The sequence below is a fragment of the Grus americana genome, chromosome 1 (assembly GCF_028858705.1).
Source record: "Grus americana isolate bGruAme1 chromosome 1, bGruAme1.mat, whole genome shotgun sequence".
Classification (NCBI taxonomy): domain Eukaryota; kingdom Metazoa; phylum Chordata; class Aves; order Gruiformes; family Gruidae; genus Grus; species Grus americana.
In genome coordinates, this window is record NC_072852.1 from 109,108,671 (window position 1) to 109,132,651 (window position 23,981).

The following is a 23,981-nucleotide window of genomic DNA, read 5'->3' on the forward strand; positions in this document are numbered from 1 at the left end:
TGTTGGCTCTTTTCTGTTTCTCTCTGTAATACTCTTTCGTGGAAGCCCAATGACTGTGACTCACATAGTCACTTTTTCAACAATGATAGTTTTAGGCTGGCAAATCTGATACTGATGATTTGGATTTGGGCTTGTGAGCAAAGACAGGTATTCCCACTATTGTTTCTGTGGGATCTATGTGTTTTAACTGTCTTATCAGTCTGAAAAACTGATTTTTGTAGAGGTTATACACACAGCAGCATTAAGGACCCAATCCAAATGCTACCAGTGTCTGTGGACGTCTTTTCCGTGACTTCAGTGAGATTTGGGTCAGGTCTGTGAATACAACTCTGAAGTAAGCAGAGAAGTCTGTGCTGGCCACCACGCGTGGCTTATTACATCTAACAGAAATTCACATTATGCAATAGACTTGCAGACCTTGAAGGATTATCTCTGTTAAGAGAAAGGTTTGATCAATAGTGACAAATTATCTTGATCAATAGCAATAAAGTGTAAATCTCCTTGCAATGGTTTTCACCATTGTGTGAAGGGGACTTCCCTTGAAATAATTTTACTGCAGTAGGGGAAAGGGAGAAAAGCTGCCAGCTTTGCTTCCTGTTCCCTCTGGGCCCCTGCCCTTCAATTACAACACTTGTCAGCTTTTAAAATGTACGCTGCTTCTTTTGCATGCTTTGGATATTTAAAAAGGTAAAAAAAGCCTTGAGTGGAAAAGACTCTGGAGGAAGGTCAAAAAGTTCTGTTTTCTCATTCAGCCTTTTTCCACCTCCAAGCTTATAACCTCTAGAGTAGTTTGAGGAATCATTCAAAAATGTTTTTGGTTAAAAATAAGACTTGTCTGGAGAAAAATGCCTAATTTTTCTTTCACCTATCATTATAACCTTTTCCCTTGCAAGCCAATAAGACTCACTGAAGGCCCCTTTCCCCCTCATCAGTTCATTGCAATAGCAAATTTTCCTGTCATCTCGTCTTCCTGATTCTGGTTCCAAGAAACCAAATTTTCCATATATTGGCAAATGTAATAAACATTGCCATTTCACATTACTTTTCCAAGAATTTAAGAGTTTATCTTCAAGTGATGAAGTGAATGAAACCCAGAGAGAAAGCTGGTTCCCTGTCCTCTGCTTTCTTTGGCATATCCAGGTAACAGTGGACTCTCCTAACAGTGGATGATATCTATCTAGACCATTTGTACTGGAGATACTAAAAATTAAGGCAATGGCCATTTTCCCTATTTGTTGGCTTAAGTAGAGAACAAAACACGCATTCAGCCTAATCTCGTGTATCTTGGTTTCTGTTTCTGCTGAACCTTGTCTGGTTTGGTCTGATTAGGCAGCTATAATGGATCTGCTTTGACTTTAAAAAGTACAAATACAAATTCCATTCCTGGAAGCAACATCAAGCAGATTATCAAAGCGTTTTGATTTTTAAAACTCCAGTTTATGTTTAAATAGACAAGGTGACTGCTCACTTGCAACTCCTCATAGTTATTTTAATGAATTTATACTGGTCAGGTCTTAGTGTCACTAGCAACTTCCCATGTATTAGCTGTAACGTTGTTTCAATAAAGTTGGTCAAAACAGGTTTAAAAAGAGACTTGGACAAAACTGTTGCCTACAAAATTTCGCCAACTCTCTTTTGCACCTGTCACAAGAGGTTTTTTCCTGGGAAAAGTTACTGTTTCCCTGTTGGGTACCTGGATCAGTGTAAAGTGTACAGGGAACATGGATTCATGCTACAGGCTCCTATTGCAGTTGGCCAGCCCTGTACAACACAGCTATGGCAATTTACTGTAGTAGAAGTCTTCTTTGGCCCGTGGTCTACAGAGTGAATTGGTCACAGAGTGTATTCGTAGCTTCCCAGTTTTAAGGTAAGCTTTATTTTGACTACATTTTTTTTTCCCCCCTTGAGGATAAGATAAATCTCCAAAGGACTTGACAAATTATGTAGCTAGATTACTGGTGAAAAATGAGAATTTTTCCTAGGTGCCCTTTAAAATACTTTCTGGAAAATGCAAAATCAGCTGAAATATGTTTAGCAATTACCTTCAAGCTGACAGTGCCTTCTGATGTACGAATCATTCTCCGGCTTCCTGGAACCCTGCCAAAGTGTGCCATTCACATTTTTCCTGTCTAAAGTAAAAGCACAGAGAGCAGTCACCTGAATTCATAGCAAACTCGTGAAATAACAGGAAAGTCTATAAAAATAGCATCAGAATGCAAATCAAACAAGCTTGCGGAACACTGTAGCGTTTGCTCAAACACAGAAATGAATTGATGATTTTGCAATATAGGAAATTCGATGAAAGGATGGTATTTATTGTGGGCAGACTTCAAGCTTTATCATCTTTTGCTGCTGTCTACTACCTCATTTAACACTGTTAAAACATTATCAGAATGATTGTTATCTTAATCCTGCTTTTAAGACCTAGGATCCCACAGAAAATCTGTGCCTTTATTTTGCTTCCAGGAATTGTATAAATACTATTTAATTTTCCAGTTAACCAGCTAGTGTGTTAGCATCAAAGATACCCGCATCTATGTCACACTCGCTCCAAGGCTGGGACTGGTTCAGCTTGAATGGGAGCAACTAGGTTGGCTTTGAGAACAAGATGGCCATTCTCCTGTTCCCCCAGTGAACCTCAAAGTGGTCACGCTTCACAGCATGTTGATAACTATGAAGTTTTTGTGCTTGCTGGTTTCGTATTTTTGATTTTTTTTTTTTTATGTTGGGTTTCACGCTGACTACATTAGAAAAATTTCTTTATGAAAGCACTTGTTGATTCTGTCAAGTGCTGGGAATTCATTACAGCCTGGATGCTGTAGACCAAATGGTACTGCTCTGCAACAAAGTCTTCCCAGTGCAGGGCTACAAAATGAAGTCTTAACATAGGGGGACTTCCAGCTATCTGAGACACATTGTTATGAAATATAGCTGCATCGTTACAGGCAGATATAATAACCTTTTTACTCAGTAAGGGCTAGATACAACTAAACCCAAACTCCAAAGAATAAAGAATAGAATGTTAACAGGAAGCTCTCACTGAAAAAAATAGGAACTTTTACTTTTTAAGAAACTGATGATTATTTCTTACAGAGAATTTACAAAATAGAACCCACTGAATCACAAGTGTGGATAATAATATGCAGTGTCAGGACGAGTTTTAAAAAACACCACTCGATTTATTCTTGGGTGAACTTGTTTGTGAAAATTGAAGCTAAGTAGTTTAAAATGGGAAAGAGTGGGGACCTGAATATGATTAGATAAGAGATAGTTCAATTTTTTAATTGAAATTATGAAAAGAAACACCGAACATGCTGTGTATTTGTCATGCTGTCCCATAATAGGTTCTTTAAATCTCAATTTGGTTTCTATGTTTAACTAGTTTGTTTTCAATATGTACCTAAAAATGTGTCTGTGGAAAGTGGGAGGGGAGAGGGGAATATATTGATAGCTTAACTATATTTTTTCCTTTCTTTTGCATTTGCTCCAACAGCTGTAAAGCAAATCAGACCCTTAATTAAAGTTGGTTCTGTGAGATTAGCAAGTATATAGTAAATGATTTAAGTAGTTACTAACCAAATGCTTCACTTTCAGACATGGACTTCTGGATGGATCTAAAAGAATTAAAAGAATTTACCATTAGCTGAAAGTCAGAATGGAAAACGAAAGCACATTTAATCAAATATGGATATTTTCAACCTAATTCTTCAAAGCAGGGCACAGGGATTTAGCTGTGCAATTCCCACTGGCTTTAATTGCAGTTACTTGGCTTTTCTCATTCACCCAATCATCTACTCCCCCATGCCACACAAAGCTCTGAAAGCTTGAGAGTTTCCTTTCTATAAAAACATGTTGTTCAAGTTTCTTTTTGGAATGAAGAATTTATGACTGAATCAGAGAGCCCATCGGGAGGAAAATAAAAGATAGTTTTCTTCGGATGTGATGTGGAGTGTCCTACAACTTTTAGAAATTAGTGTCTGAAATTTGGCAGCCTAATAATGAATTGAACCAAAGAGCTACTACATATGAACACACCATCAACATGACCTTGAGTGACATTTTGTTGCCCAAATAAACCTTGAGCTTTTTGCACATTTACATCAAGGAATAGTCCTAACTCATGCTTCCATCCGTGGTCAGTGGTGTATAGATGGTGACTTAAAGAATATACTAACTTAACGGAAGAGAAAGAAATCTTTAAATTAACAAAGATTTACCCTATGAATGAGTTTGTTTCACACTTTATCCATACAGACCCCAGCAGATTATACAAGATGAGACCGGAGACTCTCTAAGCTGTGACGATGATCAGCAGAAGGGAAGAGCACAAGGACTGAGATCTGTGTCCCAACTTCAGGGACGCAGGTGCTGAAGGGTTTCCTGAGCAACAGGGTGCAACTTGAACTATTGTTTTTTTAAGGAATTGGTTCGTAGCACTAGTTTCTTTTGAAACCGCTTGGATTTTTTTGCTTCCAGAGTTCCACAATTCAATTCTTACTGTCTAAACAAGGCTTACTTCTGTTTATTTTATTTCTGCTACTCTATTTAATTTGGTGCTTCCTTGTTTCCCCGTTGTAAGAAAATGAGAATGATAATTCTTCATTCACTTTCTCCATATCTACAGAAAAGGCCAATGGGAAAATTTCTGCATTATCAGTGGGGCTATCATTCCAGGATAGTGATGGCTGGACACTCACAACAAAACAATTTTCATTACAAAATCTTTTCATGTTGAGTGAAATTATTTTCATCCAACTTACTCATTTTTTATACTGACTAGTCAAATGATCTAGACAACCCTTCTAAATTCTGGTAATTCATTTAGAATAGGATTAGGTTTAGAATAGAATAGTTTTATTTGCTTTGTAAAATTTGACACTGTAGCTATAGACTACTATGTTCACTGGGCAGACTTAGTTCTGATCTAAGCAGAAGACTCTTAGGCAACTAGATGATTGCATCATATTTGGTAGAGCTTGGTAGGGTAAATCTACAGTAGTCTACACAGTAGTCTGGCTTCCTTAAAAGTGTTAAAAATTGATGACAAACCAACGAATAATAGAGTTATGTCCATACTTGAATTAATGCAATTTTGGGAGCATTTTTGCAGGGCCCTGGCTGGGGCCAGGATTAAAACTGTTACTTAACACAAAGGAGCTCTTGATTTTCTTTGAAATCTTTATCTATTTTGAAATTGATCAGCAATAGACATAGATAATGTTGATGTTCTGAATTTAGTGGAGCCCCACCTAAAAAAAAAAAAAAAAATAGTCCAGGGATTTTCATATTTGTCACAGACAGACAGATAAATCTGTCTCTATCGTTCCATTAGGCAGAATTTCAGATTTCATCTGAAGGGGACCCCTTCAGTTATGCAATAGCCTTCAACCTGAAGGCAAAAAAGAATTTTCAAAATAAATTCCTCCGCTTACTAAAATATATTAATCATTGGCCCAAACCATAGCATTGTGTATTAATGAATGGATGCAAAGCATGCTGCTGTCACAAATATACTTGATAAAATACAGTCTGACCTGCTTTATCTGAATCATTTCGCAAACTAATTTTTTACTTGGATTAAAAACACAAACAAAAAACTCTTCAGGAGATTATCAGGTCAATGGTACAAACACGCTGTAAAATAGGTTACCACTTCAATCTTTCAGAAAAGCAGACATATGGTTAAACCAAGCTCAGATTAACTGCATTTTATTTTAGCTGTCCTGGTGCTGATATTTTGGAAGAAAGCTTTATGTATATGAAAAAATCATGGCAAAAGAGCTTTAGTAATGCATTACAAGCTTGTTACTTGCTTTCCAACTGCAACATTAATACATGTACTCTATGAGAATTAAAGCAACATTGGCAAACATGAATAAAACAACAAGGATGAAAGGTACAGACAAATATAGTGACACTGCAGACCTCGAACTGGTCTCAACTTACTTTCTTTTTTTGGTCACTGTGTTCTCAAAGTCAGGAAATTCCTTTTAAAAAGATAGAGAAAAAAGTCTATGAAAATCAAAAATGTTTAATCCAGATATAATATCTTCCTCACTAGAAAGACACTGAATGATGTACTTTTGATGCATGTTTTTAATATCCACTAACACATCCAGTCTTTCTTTTTCCAACAGCTGAAACTGTGGAGGACACAGTGCAGCAGAGAATACATGTAGTTATGTGTCCTGATTTTAGGAGGCTTCAATATCCATGGCTCCCAAGAAGATGACAACTGTAATACCCCTGAAAAACCAGAGAACAATACTCTTACCCCAAGAATGAATACTTCCATAGTGTGATTTTTTTTAAATTTTATGAGGATAAATACCAAGCATTACAATGGGATGTGGCTTGCTGAGGGACACAGAAGGACGCGGACCCTGTAACCCCATCACATGCAGAGGAATGTGGAAGAGAGCAGGAAACTCTGCAAGTAAAGTTGAAAGTTGTGCGAGTTGGCCTGGCAAAGCTCCGAGAGGCACCAAATCAGAATCAAGCACTGGCCTGGAGGCACGATCACACAGCCCCAGGGCCCGGGTGATATGTACCCCGACAAGATGTAGGAAGGAAGAGAAGAGTTATACGGGGGTTGAAAGACTGAAAGGGTGTCTCACTCTGCAGTGATGCCAAAACTTCTCACTGCATCTTTGCTAGTCGCAGTTACCCTGGGACTTGAAGTTAATTTTAACTTTAAAAAAAACTGAGGATGTCATGCTAGGACAGAAGAGATCTCTGATCCCTATACTGTTTTGATATCTCCTGAGAAAGAATATCAAAGCACTCTATCACTTTCATATCTATTTCTTCCAGCATGGAAAGCAGAAACTGGGATGAAAATGTCCATGATGAATGCCACTTCAATCTGCTGTGCAACAAGAGACATTAAAAAAAAAATATAACCATTCATTATTTCATAAATGAAAACTTCAGTGTATGGACCTATTTCTCATATTCTTATGTTTAATTTATTTCCTTCACGTAACACTATCTACGTCTGCATGGCTTTGACCAGAGTAATTTAAAAATGTCATCCAGGTTGCATGATGAAAAGCCAAAACATGTACTACATAAAATGATGTAAGTGCATAATTGAGCATTTTATATTTTTCCCTTCCTCTCAGTAAAACCCATCATAGATTTTTTTTTTAAGCTTCTTCAGGAGAGTACATTAAGAAAGGCTATTTTACTGCACTAAGTTTATTTTAGCTGAGTGTAGGAGGTCCTGTTAGCACCTGGACATTTGTGAATGCTAATAATTGTATTCAGTTTCCACAGATTTTTTTTTTTTTTTTGCATGTGTAGATTTGTTCACAGATGCTGTGTGCAGATCAAAAGAATATACAGAATTTATCATCTACTTTGAAATACTGCAAGCAATGTAAGATAAATTTCTTGCTGAAAAAAAAAATCAGCATTTTAGTCTTGGAACAAATCTTTTCAATAGCTCTAAAGAAATGACTAGATGAGGTGCACAGGCACACAGAGAAGTTGAAAAATGTTGAAAAAGTTATTTTGAGGCTCTTTTTAAAGGCTAGTGTCAACATGTCATTAAAAAATATCAAATATATGATTTCAAAGAGGCTTGTTAAAGGAAGCATTATGCATGGAGGTCAGAGACCAAAGGATGTTGTAAGTCAGAATCTGTATAGGATCCAGGGAAAAAATTGGAGACAGGGCCCTTTCTAAACCTCAGTGTGGCCATATACCTGGAAAGGCTATTAATATATACATTCACATGCCAAACGTTTGGTGTAAAGCATGAAACATAGAAGTGTAGGCTGAATCTTTTGCTCCATGGTTTGAAACCAATGCTTCAGCATCAGTTTCTTAAAATCCAGCAAAAGATGCATGCATGACATTACGTCATACATTGAGGTGATACTGATGTGAGTTCACTGGATATCATGGGATGCAGTGCCACAATGAAATATGACAGTGGGTTTAAATGGCCATTTAAAAATGTCACCTTTTATTTGACACACCTCTTCCTGCTATGTTTGAATCAGCTGGCTAAATTGGGGTACATGAATGTATTATTTGTACATTTTTTTAAAAGTATCTTTTCAGTGTTTGACTACACTTAAAATTGTATGTAACTTTAATCTGAAACTAGAAATTAAACAGTTTTAAGAACAAGTTTTGCCTTAGAATGTAAATGAATGTTCATCTAGACTCTACTCTCCACATTCTCTGAGGTGCATCATTACCTTGTTTATGGGAACAATTCTTTCCTTCCTTGTCCCAGATATGAACAACCTGTTTCCTAAAACCAAACTGTGCATGTGGAAACTCGGCATTATGAAATTATTAATGAAGTCCTTTCCTCCCTGCTTTTATCTAATAATGCTGAATTAAAGAACTGAATGAGCCCTTCTGGTGTTTGTAAGCTGGCTGAGAAAGCCAGAGCTCCTGTGTCTCTTAAGACTTGCAAACAGGGAAATGATCATTTCAGATAACTAGCCCTCTTCTTTCCCTCACTGGAATCAAATGCCAATTATAACACCGCAGATTAAAGCAGGTATCATGACTGATTGTGATTTTCCCGGCAGTAACTTAGAAGGACTGATAAATTATTTGGCATTTTTCTGATATACAGGGTAGTCGATCACATCAGAGTCAGCGGATGAAAAATATGTGGATCTCATGACATTTGGTGATTGCAATCTGACAGGAAATATATGAAAATAGTTTTAATACTGAAGACTCTTTTCTTGAGAAGCTTAAGACAGCTCATGAGGTAGAAGACTGTAACACCAAGATACAAGAGGTAGAAATTCGGTTTCCCAGTTAATAGCATCGTTAAGGCAAAGAGCATCCATGTGATTCGTTATTGTTGGCTACCAACTGTTTCTGAGGAAAAGTTGATTCAACTTTGCTATGTATCAGGTTCAAAAATAATCTGAAAATCTATTTTTTGCTCTTCCTGTCTGAGAATATTACCGAAGCTGAGCAACAGGCAAAGTAACCAAAAAGTTAACAGGCCAGTTCCCTGGGAGGATTGAAATCAAAAGACAAGTGTGTGTAACAGGCACAAGACCGGATCATACGAACCCGGAGTGGGAACATCCCAGGCAAAACATTTTGTATACTAAACAGATCTTCTAAGTTATGTGAAGGAGAAGAACAGTGCGCGTGATTATTCTTCATCCAGGATGTGTCATTTGGGCAGATATTTGGCCAGGAGCAAAAATAATCATGATTCAAAATGATGCCCAAGGAGCATGCTCGCTGAATTATGTCCTGCGCATCTTCAGTGACCACAGTAGTCTGTATTTCCAGCCTCTCCAGAGGAGTGTCACAGCCCAACTATGATTAGAACAAATGACAACAGACAAAATAACTGCAAAAAATAACTACCTTGCTGCAGTATAAGGAAAAATTTCCTCTAGCACTAGCCTCTCTTTTTTAAATGGAGGGGGGCAGACCTTGAACGCCAACCCTGTTGATTTCCGAAGTTGTACAGAAAAAAGAAAGGGGGCAAAGCTTCCTGAGAAGGAAATGTGCCGTGCCAGGCTGCTCCACCCTGAGGAGATTTAACAGCTCCGTGGAATCTGCATGGGCATGGTGCAGCCGACCATTTAAACACACACTCGAGCCCATACCTACTTAGCAGTGCACTTAAGTATGCGCATTACTGAATAATGATAGATGGATGAATCAGGGCCTGAGGGAGCCAATAAAGTTCTGAATTTATCATGCTATGGGGGCCGCCCTGCAGCCTGGAACCGAGTGATGGAATTAAAAATGGGAGAGAAGTACAAATGGGCTCAGTTAATAAGCTTAACGGCTTCATCCAAGGTGTAGGTCTAATAACTCACATGCTAGAAATAGCAGATAAGATTACACATAGTCCTTTGGCCTTAGCGGCATTTTTCCATAGGTCTTACTGCTGACACGTCATCACTAATCTTGTTTTCCATTTCTAGAGAGTATTTTATAAATAATCATGTTGATTCTGCAGCCAGCACAGTGACACAGCATCCAGCCGTTATTTTTAGTTAAGTGCTGAACTGAATATTCTCTCAGAACAAAATAAAACCACAGCCAGTCTTGGGAAGCTTCTTGTTAATATCTAGTGAGCCAACAGTTTACTTACTTACTCATTTACCATTACTTTTATTGATAATGAAATTTAAATTTAGTGATGAATAAATGTGCCATCATGAAAATATCCCCTTTAGGAAGACAGAAATGTATGATAAGAGTTAGCAGAAACTAAAGTGCTAGATTTTTCTGTTCATTGCTGTACACGCGCCTTCATGGACTATGCAGTGCCATCCCACAAAACCAGCACTAAGCAGTGTGAAAAATGTTTTGCTACAACAAAACAGATTAACATACAGGATTTCCTAATCCTACACTAGTAGCAAATCTGCTTCTCCAGGCTGTCTCAATGTAAATAAAGTTCTGCACTGCATAGGTTGATTACTTTCATTTAGCTGAAAAATTTATGAAGCCTAGCTCTCTACTAATATAAGAGTCCAAAGTAATTTTGTCAAAACAGAAATCAGAACAGGACAAGAAAAAGTAAGAAACAAAAAGCCTGAGGTAAACTATCACTGCACTTTTCATTCTTAGTCTTAGACATTGTGAAAACCTGGTGCAGAGCATAGTGCTAGGGATGGGTCTCTACCATACCTTGAGAAGATAAAGGATGATTCCTAGTAGTTATCTATTGCAACACATTTTAGAAGGTCTTCCTTCACATGCTGGGCACAAACCAGAAAAAAAATCTGCTTTCAATTTTCAGTTTACTTTGTCTAAGTACTGTCAATAAATAAATACTGTTGTCTAAATACTGTTGATAAGCACCTATTGGACAAAGAAGCATTAGTGTAGTTGTCATTAACTGTTAAGTTGGTTCCTAGTCACAGCAAAGGGGAAAAAGACCGAACAGATGTAGGAGCTGAACTATAATGTCCACCTTTTTTAGTAGAATAGCATGTTTCAATATGGTTGTGTAGACAGAGCTTTGCACAACTGAAATACTGCAAGCATGCCAGGACCAGCTCACAGCCATATTTCACAATCGTGATTAAACACACTTAGCTGGAACAGAGTAGAGGTGGCTCATTTTTATAGTAACAAGGTCACAACCTGGTAATGGGGAGAAACCTGCCACACAGGAGAGCATCTCCCACCTGCTACAGTAAAATTATAATGCAGGCATATTTCAGAGCCCAGGCTCATAGATCTGTGTTGATGCTACGAGGAATCATCTGGAGATGTCTGCACTGCTACGCCCTCGAAGCCAGGACCATTATAAAAAACACCAAGGTGATTATCTTGAAGAGAGAGAGATGTGTGGAGTGACATGGCTGCAGCGGAAGGGTCTGAGAAGAACAAGTTATTTCCATTCCTCTAGGAATTCAACAAGTGCATGCCACACTTCCCCAGGCATGCTCCTGTCCCACCAGCTCCAGCACTCACTCCACGCAAGTTCTGTGTGCAAACCTGCTTTGTGATATTGCAACACCACGGGCCCAGCAGTCCCATAGGTACACGCTGCCTGACCCAGACTGCATATGGGTAAAGCCTGGCATCATTTCTGAAGGGAGGACAGTCTCTCTTTGAACAATGAACATCCTGTTTTCTCTTTATTCCTTCACCACACTGCATCATATGTTGCTATAGATAGCGATAGTAATTATAAATGAAGGAGCACTGTAAAGCAGAGAACAGAGATTATGAAATGAAAAAGATTATGAAATTTAATATACTATGTTAAAGTATTTGTCAAAACCTCAATGATATATTATACCAATAACATTCCAATAATAAAGGATTAAGTAGGGTAACATTATTTAGGAAGAAAAAAACCCCAGAAGACAACCTCCTTCACATGTTTACCTAATGAGGTCTTATAAAATATAAAGGTTATTCTAGAGGCCATCAGTTACAAAATTCATACAACTCACACTTAAGAAATGCATTTTTTTTAATAAAAAGGACAACCAAAGACACTAATAGCATATCCTGTAGAGACAAACTCTACTAATATCCGTACCCAGCATTTTCATATGCTATTACTTGCAAAGAGAAATTCCCTCATACAGTGAAGCTGCACTAATCTCACTTTGCTGCTAGCTGTATAGAAACTCATGACCTGTTTTTCAAGTGTGCTTGTTAAGACTGGACAGAAATCAGGTCATTGGCTAAAGAGATGAGATTTGAACAGTGGCTCTGAAGAGCCTAAATAGTTCAAACTGGCAGTTAAGCCAGCTGAACGTACATGCGCCTGCATACAAAGCAATAGTTTTTTACAAAATACATTGCATACTTGGCAATTCAATTTCACTTACCAAAGACATAGACCTATCGGGTGGTCCACAGTTCACATGCATGCTCACTGGACTGCTAGCCCGGCTGTCAACAGTAGTTGCATCCTTGGGTTCTTGATGTTCTGGGACAGGCTCATACAAGCTGTCCATTGAGCCCTCCTAAAATACATTTAAACAGATTTTCAAGCAACTTGTAAACACATTAAAATAATAGTAATTAAAAAAGCAAGCAGTTTCTGTGATTTACAAAATAGGAGGAGTGATTTTCCTTCCCTATCTTTTGAAATCCTTTATTTACTTCTCTCTCTAAAAAAGCATACAGAAATTGATTTTAGTATGTACCCAAATGCTGGAGTTCACAGTATCACGGCTTAGATTCCACAGACTGGCAGGGGTAAAGCTAAGGGTACAGCTAAAATCAACATTAGTTGCTCGGAATGAGTAAAATCATGTGTATATCTCCACCTGAATACCACATGAAAATTCCTGAAAATGCCTGAAAACTATGAAGACTATAAACTGTGCAAATTTCTATGTAAACTATAAAAATCTTTTATAGTTACTACTTCTTCATAGGAAAAAGTTGATTTGATGCAGAAAGGTAACCCTATTCCTTAGAAATAAATGGCAACAATGCTGCCAGTTCTGAGAATTTGAGAGTCATGATTTAGGCCCCCAAAATATTGAGAATGGCTAAACTTAAAAATAAATTCCAATTGCATTCAAATTTTTGAACTCTGTTATAATGCACATGTAAGCGTTCTTTTTCTCCAACCACCAAGAATATAAACATATTAACAGAAACTAAGATTTTCACATTTATCCCACTACTCCAAGAGCCAGGAGTTGTATACACCACCATTGCATAATTCAAGAGTTAAATGAAAGCAGATGGCAAAACTAAAGACACTCTAACTAATGATCCTAGATTTTAGATGTTGCCGCTTTGATCTGCACTGAATATTTTCCCAATGAATTTTGATTACTGATTTTAACTGCATTAATTAAGGAATAAATCAAATTTATAGCAATGTGACTTACAGCAGAGCAACACCATTGACATTAACATGGTACATTATTATTTAAAAGCATTTGTTCCTCTAGTACAGAAGATAAACACAGATGTATATTTGAAGTTGTATTGTTACTATGTAAAGCTTTACAGGCAATATTTTTGACTGGTGAAACAGAAGGTCAAAGACGTGACTAATTTTTGCAACCACAATGTTTAACTCCAGATCTTTATTTGCTTCAGTCTTACTAGAGTCTTGATAAGCCAAGAAAAACGTTACGGGAGAAATATTACAAGTTGAACCTCTTGAAAATACTCGAGTTATACACTGGAATTTATTCTAGGAACTAAAGAGTTAATGCTTCCTGGGAAAGTGGCACACGGCTTATGAAGCGCACTACACATGCCTTGTGCTCCTAACAGCCAGCTGAGCCTGGGTTTTCACAGCAATTGCATTTATTCATAAGAATATGATTTTTTTCTTCCTGTAGCTATGTTGCCATGTAGCAATGATGTTTTAGATTCCAGGTCTGAAGTTGTGGATTGAGCATTTCTAGACAAAAATGATGAGTTTAAAACCTTGTTACACACTTCCAGGATTCTGCAATGCAGAATGCAACCACATCCTCCTCCCTCAATAGGGAATAATACAGGACTTTTTGGTGAAGAGAGTATTTAATTAAGAGATGGAAGCATAAAAGACAGCTTGTGCGAAAGAGAGATCATGAACAAGAAAAAGATAGGGATAAGAGAGGGCGAGGAAGAGTGAAAGGAGAGAGGAGAGAAAGAGGGTGAGAAGACAGAGGAAAAGAAGACAGAAAGAGAGAAAGAAAAATATGCTAAGGAGAGAAGGGAGGAAAAGAGCAAGAATAAGAGAGGGGAAAGAGATGGGGAGAGAAAAGAAAGGTGGAAAGAAAACAAGAGAGAAAAGGAGAAAGAGCATAAGGGGGAGCATGTGAGACTGAGTGCTCAAGAAAGGGAGGGAGGGCGAGTGTGAGAAGGAGCTCAACCAAGAAAGAGAGAAAGCTCATGTGAGAAAGATGGAGCACGAGGGTGCAAGAAAGGGCAGGTGTGTAAGAACAATCAAGTATGCGGAAAAAGAGCAAGTGCACGTGAGAGAGTGAGGGCACGAGGAATAGGAAGTGCATGAAAGAGAGTGAGGGCATGAGAAAGAGGACGCACGCAAGAAGGGGAGCACATGAGAAAGCACAAGTGCACATGAGAAAGAACACAAGAAAAAGCGAGTGAGAGAGATAGGGAGAAGAGGGAGAGAACGCATGGGAGCAATGAGAGAAAGCGTGAATGAGAGGGAGAGAGGGCAAGAAAGAGCGCATGAGAAAGAGATATCAAATGAGAAAGAGAAAGCTCGCCTGAGGAAGAGTCAGCATAAGGGCATGGGAAAGGGTGTGAGTGCATGAGGGAGCACGTGAGTGTGTGAGAGGGAGGTAAGGGCATGGAAAATAGCAAGTGCGTGCGAGGAAAAGCCAGGGAATGAGAAAGAGTGAGGCCACGAGAAAGAGGGAGGGCACCAAAAAGAGCGAGGGCATGGAAAGGAGCAAGGGTGCGAGAAAGGGAGGGCACTCGGGAAAGGGAAGGCACAGAAGCAGTGTGAGCATGGACAAGACAGTGAGCAAGAGAGCAAAGGCATGAGAAAGAGTGAGTGCATGTGTGCAAGAGCGTGTGAGAAAGAGCACACAAGAAAGAGGGAAATAGTGCATATGAAAGAGAATGTTTGGAAAGGTGCAAGAAAGAGATGGCCTGAGGAAAAAAGCCAGCATGAGGGCGTAGGAAAGAGCGAGTGCACAGCTGCAGTAAAGGCCACAAGGTCGGAAGGAAGAATGCAAGGTTGTGAGAAAGAAAGTGAAGGTGCACCAAAGAGAACAGGCATGAGAAAGAGAGCGAGGAAGGGAGAAAAGGAATGGGCATGAGAAAGAGCGTGCTAATGTCCAGAAAGAGCAAATGTGCAAGAAAAAGTCAGCATGAATGAGAAAAGAGTGTGAGCGTGACAGAAAGAGAGGGAAAGAGAGAGGCTGAGAGAGAAAGTGCAAGAAAGCAAGAAAGAGCAGAAGCTAAATAAAGCAAGAAAGGGTGAGAGAGAGAGAGGGAAGGCAAGATCAAGAGAAAGAAAAAGAGCATGTGAGAAAGAGTGCTAAAGAACAGGGGAGAGAAAGAGAGCACGAGAAAGAAAGCCCACGTGAGAAACAGTGAGTGTGAGGGCATGGGAAGGGGTGGGCACAAGAAGGGAAGGCACAAGGGTGCGATAAAGCACATCAGCACGCGAGAGCACGGTTGCATGAGAAACAGCAAGCATGTGTGAGGAAACCAGGACAGCTGGGAAAAGATGGCATGTGAAAGAAAAAGCAGGCATGAGAAAGTAAGCATGAGGGCACGAGAAAAATGGAGTGCGAGGACACAAGAAAGGGTGGGAGGTCACAAGAAAGGGCACGACTGTGTTAGAAAGGAGGCGCTGGCACAAGAAAGGATGTGCTGGCCTGAGAAAAGGAGCAGGTACGACAAAGTAAGTGTGGGTAGGAAACAGAGTGCCTGTGAGAGAAAAATAGGGGAAACAGAGAGAGGGAAGACCAAGAGAGAGGGAGGGGAATTGTGAGGGAGAGGGAGAGGGAAAGGGTGGGAGAGATCATGAGACAGTTTAGAAAGGTCAAGAGAATGGGGGAGAGCGTGCAAGAGATGGTGCAAGGCCACAGGACAGAGAGGGTGTGAGGAAAGGAGCCATCAAAGAGGAAGACAACTTGTGAGAAAGAGCACGCACGCGAGAAACAGCGAGTGCGTGCAAGGTAGAAAGGGAGTGCTTGTGAGACAGACAGCTCTCAAGAAAGAGTGCAAGAAAGTGAGTGTGAGGGCATGAGAATGAGTGACAGTGAAGTCTCAAGAAAGAGAGCAAGGGCATGAGAAATGGCATGAGGGTGCAACAAAGAGAGTGAGGTCATGAGAAGAAGAGCAAGTAGGTGAAAGAGCAGGACCATGTGCAAGAAAGAGAGGGCACAATAAGAGGTGGGTGTGAGGGCACAAGAGAGAGGTAACACGTGAGAAAGAGTAAGTGTGCAAGAAAGAGTTTGAGTGTGTCAGAGAGATGGCAAGAAAAAGTGTCTGAAAGAGAGCAAGAGTGAGGAAGGATGAGGAGGAAGAGGAAGAAAGATAGAGAGACAGGAGGGGGGGAGATAAAGCTCAAAAAGGGATCAAGAGAGGGATTGCACCAGAAACCAAGAAAGCGTATGGCAGAAGGAGAGAAAGCACACATGAGAAAACGAGTGTGAGAGCATGAGAAACAAGGATGAGGCTGAAAGAAAGTGTGTGAGGTCAGAAGAAAGGGGGTGAGGTCATGAGAATGGGGGTTGTCAGAAAGGGAGACAGGACATGAGAAAGAAAACAGGTTGAGAGAAAGGGAACAAGCACAAGAAAGAGCATTACCGGCTGTGAGAAAAAGCAAGTGCATGTGAGAGAGAGAGAGCTAGATAGAGGGAGAGAGAGATGGAGAGACAGGTAAAGAGGCCCCAAGAAAGAAAGCGCTCAAGAAAGGGGGAGATAAAGCTGCATGAGAAAGAATGGGCATGAGAAAGGATGGGTGTGAGGGCACAAGAAAAAGAGCCAGCACGCAAGAAACAAGAAAGAGCAAGCATGTAAGAAAGAGCAAGGTTGCAAGAACGAGGAACTGCACAAAAAAGAATAAGGACACAAGAAAGCAAATCAAACAGTGAGCACATTAAAGAGCGATAGAGAGGGAGAGACAAAGGGGAGACAAAAAGTGAGAAGAGAAATTAGGAGAGAGAGGAAAAGAAAGGAAAAGATGAAGCAAGAATGAGAGGGAGAGAAAGAAGGTGAAAGAGAAAGAGGGGAAAGAGCAAAGCAGACAATGAGGGAGCTTGAATGAGAGAGGTAGGGATCGCAAGGGAGAACGCAATAATAAGACAGGGTGTTTAGGAAAGAGAGGTGCTGTGAGAAAGAAAGAAAGCACAAGGGCATAAGAAAGCAAGAATGAAGTTGCGAGAAAGGGTGCAAGGTCACAAGAGAGAGGGTAATATTACGGGAATGGGGCAAGGCCAGGAGAAAGGGTTCAAGGGCATGAAAAGGGGTGCCTTGGTGCAGGAAAGAGCAAGGGCATGACAGTGAGCAAGGAAAAGCTTGATCATGTGTGGTAAAGGGCAAGAGCATATGAGAAAAAGTGCGTGTGCATGTGTGAGAGAGAAAGAGATAGTGATTGAGAGAGGGAAAAAACAAGAAACGGAGAGACAGAGACATAAAGAGACAAAAAGAGGAGGACAGAGAGAGGAGACAATGAGTGAGGGGGGAGAGAAAGGAGTGAAGCAGAGAAAGAGATCACTCAGGAAAGAGAAAGCCTGTGTGCAAGAAACAGAGAGTGTGGGAAGGAGAGAGAAAGTGCACATGAGAGCGAGTGCAAGGGCATGAGGAGCGAGAGTGAGGTTGCAAGAAAGGACAGGAAGGTGCAAGATAAGGAGCGGGAGTGCGAGGAAAAGCATGGATGTGAGAAAGGGAGTGGCCACAAGAAAGAATATGATCATTGGCAAGAAAAAGCAAGGGTGCACAAAGAATAAAGAGGGGGAAAGGGAGAGTAAAAGAACACGCAAGAAGGAGCGGGGAGAGGGAGCAAGAAATGGAGAGTACAGGAAATAGAGAGATGGCACAAGAGTACAAGAGCATGGAAGAAAGCTAGTGTGAGCGAGTAAGAAAGAGCGCGCATGAGTCTGCAAGGACGCAATGTTGCAAGAAGTCACACAGTCAAGAGAAAGGGCATGAGGGCATGAGATAACAAGAGTGCATAAGAAAAAGCAAGCATGCACAAGAAAGAGTGCACATGATGGACAGAGGGAGAGGGGGAGAGAGGAGACAGTAGGAGAGAGAAAGAGAAAAAAGAGAGAGAGAAAACAGGAGGGAGAAATGGAAAAAGAGAGCAATAGACTGAGCATGAGGGTGGGGGAAAGGGTGGACACAAGAGAAAGTGGGGACAAGGGTGCAGTATGTGTGAATACGTGAGAACATGCAAGTGCAGAAAAAAGAGTGAGCACTTGAGAAAGCACGAGGGAGTGCACAAGAAAGCACGAGTGTATAGAAGAAAGGGAGCACCGTAGAGAGAGAGTGATGGTGTGAGCATGCAAGAAAAGGAAGGAGGGAGTGAGCGAGGAACAGAGAGAGTGAGAGCACGTGCGAGAGAGAGGTAGAAAGAGAGAGGCGCGATGCAAGAAATAAAGTGTGCCTGAGAAAGCAGGCATGAGGTTGTGAGGAAGACTGAATGTGAATGTGAGGTTGCAAGAAAGGGTGTGAAGATGTGAGAAAAGGAGCAGGCACGAGAGGGTGTGCATAAGAGAGAGAGAAGGAAAGAGGGCAATAAAGAGAGAGATAAAGAGTGAGGCAGCAAGCACTCGAGAAAGGGGGAGAGAGCATGTGAATAGAAAGAGTGTGCTGGAAAGATTGCATGAGACTTGGTGTGAGAAATTGCATGGAAGGGCATGAGAAAACATGAGAGCAAGGGCACAAGAAAGGGCACAAGGTTGCAAGAAATGAGGTGGGGGCATGAGAAAGGGCACAAGGAAAAGAGCAGGTGTGAGAAAGGGAGCGGGTGCAAGAAAGAGTGAGTGAGAAAGAGCGAGTGTGTGAGAGTGATTGTGCGTAAGAATGAGACAGTGTGAAGGAGCAAGAAAAAGAAAGAACTAGATAGAGAAAGAGCAAAGGGATGGAGAGAGCTTTCAAGAAAGAAAGCACTCAAGAACGGGAGACAGAGAGACCGAGTGTGTGGGAAAAAGATAGAGATGGCACAAAAGAAGGGAGAGAGCACGAGAAAAAGCTCATGCAAAAATCCAAGCACAGGTATGTGAGAGAGAGCACAGGGGCACAAGAAAGGGCATGAAGTTGGGAGGACAGCAAGGGCACAAGACATGGAGCAGGTGCACCAGCAAGTGAGAAAGAGTGAGCATGTGTATGAGAGAAAGGACGACTGAAAGAGGGATAGAAGGAGGGAAAGGAGGAGGAGAGAGGAAAGGGGAGAGGGGGCAAGGGAAGAGAGAGAAAAAGAGAAAGAGAAAGGGAAAGAGAGCATGTGAATAAGAGTGTGCAGGAAAGACAGACATGGCAGAAGAAAAAGAAAGCACGTGCAATAAAGTGAGGGTGTGATAAAGAGTGAGAACAAAGTCACAAGAAGGGGTGCAAAGTAACGAGAAAGGGGTGTGAGAAAGCACATACAGGCATGAGAAAGGTGCAAGAAGGGGAGCGAGAAAGAGAATGAAGTCATGAGAAGGAGGAGTGGGCATTCAAAAGATTGTGCAAGCCTGTGTGCAAGAAAGAGCAAGCATGGGAGAAAGAGCAGGTTCGTGTGAGAGAGAATGAGAATGAGACAGCGGGCGAGAGAGAAAGCGAGCATGCAAGGGAGAGAGAGGTAAGGTGCGTGTGAGGAAGAGCGAGTGTGAAGGTGCAAGAAACACTAGGCAGGAGAAAGGGTGTGGGCGCACAAAGGCATGAGCGTGTGCAAAAGAGCAAGTGTGTGCAACAAAGTATGTGAGAAAGAGCTAAAGTACGAGAAAGGCAGCATGTGTGTGACAAAGGGAGAGAAAGAAAGTGATAGAAAGTGAGAGTGCAAGAGAAAGAGATACTGAGAAGGATCATGAGAAACAGTACGCGAGAAAGAGTGCTAGAGAAAGACAGCGCCAACAAAAAGAGAGAATGAGAATGAGAGAGCTTGAGCAATACAAAGAGCGAGTGCAAGGACACAAGACAGGGTGGGCTGAGAAAGCCTTTTGAAGCCCTTTGCCTCAGGAGTTTTATGGGAGAAAAGATCCCAGTTCAGATCTAGAAGAAAATAATTGTCTGTAGCTCTTTTCTTTGCATGATATTATTATCATGGCATGCAGAGTCTAGACCGATCATAAGATGGAGAGAGGTGCATTTAGTAATGCAGTCAGGTCATTCTCCAGCTCAGTGTTTAAATGTGAACTCGTGTGTATGGTGGGATGATAGCAACCCAGTTAAAATGGACAAAGAGTATATGAAGATGATTACATGGGAAACACTAAAAAGCTCAACCACTAAGATCTCTTCTATTCACATTACACTTTAGAGGATGGACTTTCCACATGCACATAATCCTTCTTTGATAAAACACATATTTTTAAGTCGAATCCATTTCTAAGTAACATTGCGTCCCAATAACCATGGCAGCATTAGCATCTTTCTATTTACTCTATGGTTTCTTTAACATATGGACGGCTCCATGTAATTAATAATTACACCACTTTTATTAATACTTATTTTCTCTGCATATTTCACCATAGAAACATTAGGGTTTAGTGCCAAGGGCTGTTTCAGTTTATAACGTTAGATATAATGTATTTTACACTGTGTTGTCAGCACATCTCTAAACCAACTATCAAAATAAAATATATAACTAGTTCAATGCTATTGAAAATCGCTAAGATGATTAGACTTTCACTCTGTACTTTACATTTCACTAGCAAAAGGGATGGTTAGAAAGCTACCATATGGAAGAAAAATAGACAAATGCAAGAGATCTTATTTGGCTTAAACCCTAAGATCAGTGCTCAACTTGAATAACTGATCTGAGCAACCCTGTGATTAGGAGTGTTGTATCCTTTCCCCACTGCTCTTCTTGCACAGGTTTCTGATATACAAGATGTTGGCATCTCTTCAGTATCTGAAATTCTTGCCTGTGTTCATTAGTTCCATTACTAATGCCACTGTTCACTGCCAAAGAAGGTAGGATCTAGCCTTTAAGTATTGCCTCGTGTGAGGAAGTCTTTCATGTTCCTCACATCTACTTTCTCATGGAAACTTTACTGAAATTCAGTTTTTGAAACAGAAATACATCTGACTGTATCTCTCTTAGTAAATGAAATGATGGACAAGAATGAACGAGGGTACTGTAACGTGATCATCTGCACTGGTGCCCCCTGCCAGAACAGTCCCTGGCCCACACTTGTCATATGTCAGCTAACAGATATCCAAATGACTCCTCAGCGCATTTCTTAAAACACCATCAAAACTACACGTGAAAAGCAGGTGGCATATGGCCACCTTGTTTGGGAGCGTTTGCTAGAGCAGACACAGGTTCTTGCATGCCAAGGAGGCTAAAAGCCTGGATGCGTTCCTGGACGTGTGTACTTTATCAATAGAATTGGAGTCTACGTCTTCCTTGTGGGTCTAAAAGCAGAGAAATATCTGAAAAGCCTGTTATTTGGGCTAAGTGTACAACGATGGTCAAAGATGGCCTCATCTAAGGAGACACGTTTGCTACTTCCAGGAGTAAATGCTACCAAACCAGTAAAAGTACACCCTATCGGAAAAGAGAATAACCAGGACAGGATTAACTGGTAGTGCTCCAGGTGAATTGGGGCTAACCCCAGTGTATATATCCTCGATATTGGAGAGTTGATTCAGGAAAATAATGCAAGAAAAAAATTCTACCTGAACTAAAGGACTTGACGCTTCAATAATGTCTTTTATTTCTCAGATTTGTAGGATGCTGCTATTTATTAAGTAGGGTATCAAAACAGATGGTTTAGTGACATAATTTCTTGCAATTCATACAGAAGCAGTGCTTGATTTAGGCACCTCTCTGTATATTGTCCATAACACAAACAGTATTGTTCTGATGTAATTGTCTGACATGCAAAGCACCATAAGATGGAAAAGATGCTGCAAATTCAGAGTCTAAGGTTGACCTTTCAAAATGATATGTCTACAAAAGAAGGGATGTTTATATTTTTTGATCATTTTGTAAGTGGAAAAGGGACACAAGGTTTTGAAGGCAAATCTAATTTGTCTGCAAATCCCTTGAGACTACGGCAATGAGTCTGATGCAAAATTCATCTCAGTTGAGAAACCAAATCATTCTGAAGTCAATTCAGGACACAAAGTACTGCTGGGGAAACACCCCATGCCGGAGCACTCGTACTAGGAGATCAAAGGGCTCCCGGGTGGCAACAGATTGGAGTAATTTCTGTCTGCCTCCCTAGGAAGGGCAGAGCCCAGTCCAGGCTCCAAAGCCCTTACAACCATCTTGTGACTCTTGAGTGTCTTCAGCCTCCATGTCACCACTTGCTAGACTGGCCCATAACACTGTGTCTCTCCTGCTAAAAATACCTCTTAGTTTCATGGACAGATATGAAAGCAAACCCACAGAGAATGAAATCTGACAGCATAAACTGATGTTCCTTTAAGTGCCATAGTATTCCACCACTTTGGATCAGCCAGAAGTCTGGTTCTACTCTGTTTTTAAACAGAACATTCTTCTCACTCCCTCAGGTTATAGCTTATTTCAACCACTATGCTCCATAGGGTAGAAAACTATTGTCTGAGCTATAAAACAATGTATTTTAAAAATATATGCACATATATATATACACACATGTACACACAAGCACACACTCATTGCAGTCTGAAGTCTTGTCAGTCAGTCTACATGAGGAAAATCCTTCCATGAGAATACCATTTTTTTGGAAAGCTTTTTGTTCTGTCTGCCAATAGTCTAACCTTCTCCTCCATGGTTTCAGTTTTAGCAGTTACTCCAGATGTTCACTTGATGTAAATCAGCAGTGATTTCTATTCATCAGCGGCTATTTACATCTACTAAGGTACTGGCTCCTCTGAGGCCTTTAAAAGATGTATTTAAAGCTTAATTATTTTGCTGCTGTGCATTATTTCTGACTTGCTTCTCCTGAAGAGAAAAATACCCTTATCTTGATACTGCAACCACTTTGTTGCCAGCCTTTTCACAGTCACAGGCCGACAGAGTAAAAGTGGCTAGTGTACGTACTTGGATCACTAGCTCATTTCCAAGCTAGACAATCTGATTACAGAAAGCAGCTGCGCTGTGTCATATGCATAGGGAGGACTGCATGGGGCTCCGAGTTTTATGAAATACATTAGTGACCTATGAATTTAGAGCTCGATAACTTTTGAGATGTTTTGCCAGGTGCTCAAAAGATTACCAAAGCGGACAGAATGGCTCCCATGGAAAGCTTGTGAAGAACTTAGGTTATCTTCTTAGCGGCAATCTTTAAACAGAACTAATTATTTCATTACAGAAACTATCATGGCACTAGCTTTCACTTGTCTGAACCATCCATTATTACTGCAGTCATTATCTCTCTCACAGAAACTCCAGTTGCTGCATACCCTGTTTAACAGAGAAACCGCAACTTGACCTACACTCACCCACACGATCTACCTCACATTTCGTCTAAATGCGGATTTCTCAACCAATGCAAGGCTGAACACCTTTTTGCAAAGTGAGCTACATAGAAAGCAAGAAGCTGCTGGAACAATAAAATATTGATAGAACAGTTCTGTCCCAAAGAACTTCAGAAATCAGTATTTTCAAGCTGTTACACATTGCACCAAAAAGCCACTGTTAACTTTGAACAAATACACAGGTATTCACATTAAACTGTGATCAAAAGCGTCATTGAATTCCCAGGGAACTATTTTTTATTAGTGATGCTTGTCACAGAATCCTAAAATACCACTGCATTTTACTTCAAGTACTCCGAAACAGCTTTTAATCCTTATGATCTGGAGAACACCAGTACTATGCGCTAAGATAGCATTAGCAATCAGGAACAACGGTTTACACAAAGCAGCTCCCTTATTTGCATTTGTGTCAGTGCAGTTTGAATATTGATTTTTATTGTTCTTTCTAA

At 40.4% G+C, this 23,981-nt stretch overlaps 1 protein-coding gene across 1 annotated transcript in view; it reads right to left on the reverse strand.

Annotated features, from left to right (window-relative positions):
• SAMSN1 (SAM domain, SH3 domain and nuclear localization signals 1) overlaps positions 1-23,981 on the reverse strand; it is a 94,773-nt gene that overhangs the window by 69,921 nt on the left and 871 nt on the right. The window contains exons 2-5 of the mRNA XM_054811403.1: positions 12,306-12,443; positions 5,947-5,987; positions 3,577-3,614; positions 2,043-2,129 (exon numbers count right to left, since the gene is read on the reverse strand). Coding sequence (XP_054667378.1) covers positions 2,043-2,129; positions 3,577-3,614; positions 5,947-5,987; positions 12,306-12,443 — 304 coding nt within the window. The remainder of the gene's footprint in view (positions 1-2,042; positions 2,130-3,576; positions 3,615-5,946; positions 5,988-12,305; positions 12,444-23,981) is intronic.